Here is a 7398-nt window from a genome sequence, read left to right as displayed (position 1 = left end):
CAACGCATACGAAGATGATAATCCGTTCATTAGCAGCAATAACAAATAAGTTTAAGTTTTATCTATCTACCTACCTACTTTTCCCTTTCTCTCTCTCTCTCTCTCTCTCTCTCTCTATATATATATATATATATATATATATATATATATATGTATAATATTATATATATATATATATATATATAAAATATATATATAATTTTTTATATTAGTTCATATATATATATATATATATTTAGTGTACATATAAATTTGAAAATTCCTTAAACAAAAATTCAAGAAATCTAACATCAGAAAACTTATGAGATTTTTATTTTATGTAAATTCAAATTCAAATATTTTCTCAATTTTTCTGAAAGATTTCAATTTCTTTCGTATTGTTACAATCAAGTTTCTATTCTAGTTATTCATAATCTGAAGACTGTTTTGATGTATTTTTTAATAAAAATAACAAATTGCATACTTAATTAAGATAGAACATAAATTATTTCATTTGTTGAAAATGTTAGAAAATCACGAAACAGGCTAAAATTTTTTATATAAAGCCATAAAAATTCTTTATTTAAACATAGAAAACTAAAGTAGAAATGAGTAGTAAACAGAAGAAAAAAAAAAGGAAAAAATAATAAATATTTATCTATAAAATAGATAGAAACATGCATTTAATCAATTGCAATTATTATTTATATCCGTTTCGTATTTTGTTTATCATATATTTTTGAAAAAAAAAAAAATTACAAAGAAAACAATGATATAAGATGAGATGCGAAAAGAGTCATTGAAAATCGATATTTAATAAATTAATTACATGAAGACTCTTAACATAAAGAATCTTAAATTGTATAATTCAATATTAATCATTTAAATTAAGAAAACATGCGTTGAATTTTTGCGACAACTTCTGGCGGCAGTTCTGTATAAACTGCATTCCAGTCGTTTACAAAATCTCGTTGAGTGGATTTGATGAATTCCATGATGAGATTTTGTGTTTCTGCAAAGAAATATTATAATTCAGTAAAAAACAGCGATTTACTAGTCATGTTTTTACAAAATTCTTATAAATTGAAAGCTAAAAGATACTCAATAAATAAATAATTTTTTAAAAATTACATGGAAAAAATGCATTCATACTAGATTTTGTGTAATCTATTTAAATATACAAGTTGAAAGATATAAAAGTTTTCCATAAATTAAAAAAAAATATTTTTTAAATATTTATTATTGTTGTATAAACTCACCCTCGTCTATAGCCATGTGTGTAACATCTTCATGTAATATGACAATTGCAACTTTCAACAATGTACGAATATGAGACTGTAGGACAGCAAGTCCGGCTTGATACAATACAAGAATACTTCTGAATACAGCTTTATACTCTTGAAAATCTGCCTTTAAAGGTAACTGTTGAACAAAAACTGGAAATACTTGCTCAAGCGGCAAACTTGAATAATTTGTGATAATAAGTCGCGCAATCGCTCCGACCATATTATCACGTGCGGCCGGATCTGTCTCTTTTGCAATGGCACACGACAGACTTGCTAGAATCTGAGGATAGTGTCTGTATCATGATTGTTGAGGACCATAACAAAATTATACTCGTGTAATTAGTTCCATAAAAATATACTATGTAATAATTATAAAAAATTTTTGAATTGCGCGCAATATAAAATTGTCTATAAAATTGTGTAGAATAATATTTTGTATATGTTTTCTCTCTCCTTAATGTTTTTGAGATTTTAATTATAGAAAAAAAAAAAAATTAAATAACTAGAAAAAGAAATTTGATAACTTTTCTGATACTTCTTTTCAAAATACTGTCACTAGAATTTTGAATATAAAAAAATATTGTTAAATATCAAATAATTATCCAATTTAATATAAACGTATATATATATGTTATTATATTTAAATGTAATAAATATATATATTTTAAATTATAATATATACTCAATTATTAAATATTAGCTAAAAAGGATACGGATAAACTGCTTCCTTTCCATAAAAAACTAGTTCTCCAATTCCAAAGAAACTATTACTACGAACTTCGCAACAAGGATCTTGGGCTGCAATTTGTAAAAGAATCGAAAGTAATTGTTGGAGAAACATAGCTGTCATATGCTTCAGTCCTGGGAAACATTCCGCGATTGTACCAACAGCGAAAGATCTCTGTGCTTCGGAATTGTCCATTTTCTGAAAACAATTAGCTCAGTTGAAACATCGAAATTGTGAATTTTTGGAAAAGGCAGAGAAATCAATAATAATAATACTAGTCTTTTTAGAAGAAGAGGCAACGCAGTCTGAAAGTAGAGCGCAAAATCTTCTGGCGAAATCACTTTTCCTAAACTAGACAATGTAGTTCCCGCACATTCTACTAATAATTCGTCTTGTTCTGCTTCAGTATCAGCACCCTCGACTTCTTCTTCATCTTGACATGCTGTTTTGCCTGCGTTAAAAGTTATAATTCAAGATTGTATGCATTAATTATTAATTTATCAAAATCTAAATATATAAATATAGATCGTATAATATAAACACAATATATATCGTAATATAAATATAGATCGTAAGTACCTGTTAGCACATCAATTACGCAATTTACTATTGCTTCTTTGTGACCTGCACCATGAATAACATCTAATTTGATATCTTTTAAAAGTTTCAGATACGCTTCTAAACCGCAAATGGCGACCGTCGTTTCTTCATCTAATCTTATCAGTTCCGACAATTTCGGGATAAACATGGAAAGAGCCTTTAACAGTGCTTTTCTACCTTCATCGGTATTGATTTTCGAGAAATTAAGACAGAATTGTAACAAAGCCTCTATGCTCGCTTTACGTATATCTTCTTGAGGGTAATTAATCAATTTAAATATCTCTTCAAAACATCTTTCGAGATACGGCATGAACGCTTCTCTGTAAAATGTAACAATATTCTTGTTAAGTATAACTGATTATCCAATTAACTAAAGCTAAAGTTTTCAAAAACTGGGAGACTTACTCTGTGTATTCGGCGATTTCTTTCAGGGCCATTACGCTTTCCTCTTTCTCTTCCATATAGGAATTTTCAACACTATAACCTTCGACTTCCTCATCTTCCTCTTCGTTATCAGTGTGGTCAATGTCTTCCTCTTCTTCATTCTCGGTGTCGCTAAAATCATCGTAAACTGCAAGCGTATTAGCTTCATCTTTGAAGTGCATCTGCAATAATATTAATTACATTATATAATTTTTATCGTAATATTCTCGCATATTATAATTTGCACGATATTTACCAAAATTCCATCTGAACTCCTTATACTCATTATCATATATTCGACAAGTTCGGGTAAAATTACAGCCATGTCCTTTTTCACTACTGTGCTGATAGCGGCGAACAGTCCATAAAGAGATTTCCGCACGTCTGGATCGTCTGTTCCTCTTAGCAATTTTATTCCGAGATCGAGAAAGGTAGCCGATAATGGCGCAAAGTGCTTTTCACCTATCGACCTAGCAATTACTCCGAGAGTATCTGAAATAATGGGTATATAATATAAATATAATTTTATTAAATAAATAATTAAATAATTGATCATCTTTTTCACTAACCAACTGCTTGAACTTTAAGACACATGTTTTCTTCAGTCGATTCCATGGTAAGGTAATTTTTGAGAATGTTGATGATAGTTTCAAAATACGGTAGCATATGCTCTTTGCTGGCACAGGCGGCGGCACCGACGGCACTTAGAGTGAATTCTTTCACGTTCGCCGACGTATCCGCATTCAAGATATTGAATAGTCTCTCCATGAGCTTGGGTAAATATGGCAGGATGCTCTCGTGCAAATTCTCGCAGAACATCTCAAGAGCGTAAAACATACGGCCGATCGCATGTGGTTCTTTTTTCTCTTGTTTGATATACAAACAGACTTGATTTAGGTATTCGAACAATACTGGTAACAATTCGGACGAGTATTGCGAAATCTCTGGCTGCAAATGTTCGGAAAATTGTCCTAAAGCGTAAAGTGCAGCGTTGCGCACTATAGGTGAGGAGTCTGTAATTCCTTGACAGATGCATCGTAGGAAGAATTCAAGATAGTGTGAACGAATATACTCGGCGCAACCTTCCGCTAAAATAGCTATCGCTACATATGACGCCTTTTTCATGTATATATCTGTGCTTTGAAGTCCGGGTTCGATGTGTCGTAACTGTAAGATTTATATCTCTTTATTTTAAAGAAAATTTAATTTCACGAAAATAATGGAAAATATTAATCACTAAAAATAAAAAACAATAATCAATATTATTTTCAGAATCAATAATTTATGAATGAGAAATGGATTTAAAAAATATCTGATCAATATTAATAGAGTTGAATGATATCAAAATGTTACATAACAATTTTATAAATTATAATTTTCAAAGCTATACATATAATTTTATTTATAATATTTTAAATAAAATTAAAAATATAACATGTACATTATCGTTATCAAACATGTAATCACAAAAATTTCCATTGTTATAATATATAATAATAAACTACACTTTGAAGCTTACCAAATGTGGAAGTAATTTCTCTGGCGGCAAGTGTAACGCTAGCAAGTCTAAGGTTTGAGTACTACTCGTTAAGACAGTATTTTCGCTTTCTGTATTTATATAATCGTCATCACTATCATTATCTGGCCGAGTCATCATAACTACGAACAACATATCTGTAAATAAAATAAATAATTAAACATCTCTGCTAACATATGCTAAATAGATGATAATAATTCAAATATCAAGATCGCCTACCGACGATAGGTTCCACTAATTTATGCTTCACAAGAGCTTTTTTCTTTATCCTTGCTAACCAACCAATAAAACTAATTGCCCTAACTTTTATAAGATATTCTAGAGATTCATTAGCAATGATTGCAAGGCACATGTTGACGAGAGATTTGACATGAGGTGTTATCACAGCAATCACATTCTCACACAATTCGTCCAGCAACTCAAAGCATTGGATAGCCATGTCTTCGTGGTATGCTTCAGTTAGAGCTTGAATTGTTACCATTACACGAGGCATTATATTAATATAAATGTTTATGATCTAAAATTGAACATATATTCTTTAACATTTTGCAACACCAGGATTTAAAATAATAGCTTATCGTATAATACTAACAGCTTCATCATGTTTAATTACAGGAACAAGATGTCGCAGTGTGTTCACAATATAAACAGCAATTGGCTGTTCCAGATTCTCAAGATTATTCAATGTCTCAGCAAGAAGTAGCGCCAGAGATCTAGCATGTAAAGTGTAGGCATCTGGCGTAACATCTGTCATAACTGCCAAAGTATGGAGCCCTAGCTAGAAAAAAAATTTTAATATCATAAAATAATTAGCAAACTGAAATATCAGTCTAAAATGGTTTACCTTTATTAACATATACTTTCCTTTTATATTATATACTTTACATAATTTTGATAAAAATTAACATTTTATTTACCTCTTTCATTACCATATTATCACTAGTGACTAATTGTTGTACATAATGTATAACTTCTGGCCAACTATTTGTAGGTAATTCCAGCCTAACAATAACACCTATTAACTGAGCTGTACTAGTTCTAACAGACTTCATTGATTCATTCCCTAAAGCCTGAAAAAAATATAATAGATATATTAGAAAAAAATTAATTAAAATAATTATATAATTAGAAAAATTACATTATATGATTCTAAATTTTCTTATCTTTATTTTTGCTTTCTAATATATAAAAACGATATAAAAAAAATTTAAATACTTGTATTCAACTGTAATTTATTGCCTTTATAAAATAATTTAAAAAACCTAAAAAATATATACCTAGAAATAAACTAGAAATATCTAAAAATATTCTTAAATAATCTTATTAATAATAGAAAAATTTATATTAATAAATCACTGAGATACAATATATGTATATTATATAAAATTTCTTACCTGTAAAATAATTTTTTTAATTTCATTACGTATATGTTCAGGTAATTTCATCCAGTTCTTTCCTTTAGCATAACGTCTCCTAAGAACAACAGCTGCATACTGTCTTACCTAAACATATATTTTCTATCACATATCTATCAAAAGGAAAGAATATACAAAAATCAATTTAAGTTTGTTAAAACAAACCTCTGGATTTGGTGAGGTCACTATAAGTTGGCACAAAGTTGTTATATTGTCTGGATTCTGAAGAACCTTTTTAAGTTCCTTAGTTGCCTGAAATAATATATAGATTATTTTGTAAAATGACAATAAGTAATTATCATTATAAAAAACTGTTTAATGTCTAATTGCATACACACATACACAATATAATTCAAATAATAATTATACTAAAATATAAAAGATGTACAAAAGTGTATAGAAATTATTTAATAGCGAATAGTACAATCAGATTGAGAAGAGAATTTTGTACATGCATGCGAGAGGGAAGATTTAGTGAATATTAAATAATTTTTCAATAAATTCAAATTTTCTGTTTAAAAACAATTCAAACGGAACGAAACACGTGTTTTCATCGATACTACGTCTGATCGATTTGACAAATTTTTGCTGAGAATAAAGACTCACGAACCTCTTGTATTACAGCACTGTCAGGCACGAGCAGATTCAACAATATGCGCTCCATTTCTCTATTTTAGTCAAAAGAGAAAAATTTACTTAACAATATACGCGGACGAAGAATAATCCGGCTATCGTTCACCGCCGCCATCCAGACCAATACAGATCTTTGGAGAACATTATGGTTAGGAGTTAGGGTTAGGACCTGTTGGTGACGTCGTAAAGGTACGTTCATAAATTATCTGCAGGAGTAGTAGCCTTTAATTGACCAATCGATTCAAAAGGAATAAAGATTTCTCTGTCCTGATTGGTCTATTAAATCCTATTTTAACCCACGAGTAGGATTTCCGAATGCACTCTATGTCCATATGGAATGCAGTGACATTACGGCGCATGCGCTCTTGAGGTCTACATTCTTAACAATCGCAAAATTCACGAGTATTACCTGTCCTTGTTTAACTTTTGGTAAACAACGAGGATGGAACGATCCCACGAGCGTTAAAATCGCCAAATGAACGTAGCCTAGGATTATGCATTTGACGTCACATATATGCTTTAGTGTTTGAATAATCAATCAGGATAAAGGGGTCTTTGCTCCTTTTGTGAGCCTAATTGAACGATTCAAAATATAATTGTAACTTGTAACGCGAAGTACAGTGTACTCTGAGATTTGCATTCATTGACGACGCGAATTCTTGTAATTGAAGTAGTGAAATTTCTTCGATTTAGATGCTGTGGAAATAACTACTGTTCGTAACAAGAAAATACGATAATTATAGTATGTATAAGATTTGTATTGCAATAGAAAATTGGATTTATAATAATATTGTGTCG

The 7398-nt window shown here is 29.8% G+C and overlaps 1 protein-coding gene across 1 annotated transcript; it reads right to left on the bottom strand.

The window, feature by feature from the left end:
* Positions 1–775: 775 nt before the first annotated feature.
* LOC140666525 (importin-4) lies at positions 776–6774 on the bottom strand. Its single transcript, XM_072893799.1, has 15 exons — positions 6578–6774; positions 6133–6219; positions 5947–6054; positions 5470–5622; positions 5145–5330; positions 4772–5069; positions 4535–4689; positions 3585–4182; positions 3272–3507; positions 2998–3197; positions 2572–2912; positions 2268–2443; positions 1979–2190; positions 1239–1558; positions 776–991 (listed from the first exon to the last, which is right to left on the bottom strand). The coding sequence occupies exons 1-15, from the start codon at positions 6629–6631 to the stop codon at positions 867–869; spliced, it is 3249 nt and encodes a 1082-aa protein (XP_072749900.1). The 5' UTR covers positions 6632–6774; the 3' UTR covers positions 776–866.
* Between the last annotated feature and the right edge of the window lie 624 nt (positions 6775–7398).

Source organism: Anoplolepis gracilipes, chromosome 1 (genome assembly GCF_047496725.1).
Source record: "Anoplolepis gracilipes chromosome 1, ASM4749672v1, whole genome shotgun sequence".
Taxonomy (NCBI): Eukaryota; Metazoa; Arthropoda; class Insecta; order Hymenoptera; family Formicidae; genus Anoplolepis; species Anoplolepis gracilipes.
This window is presented reverse-complemented; position numbering and strand designations above follow the sequence as displayed.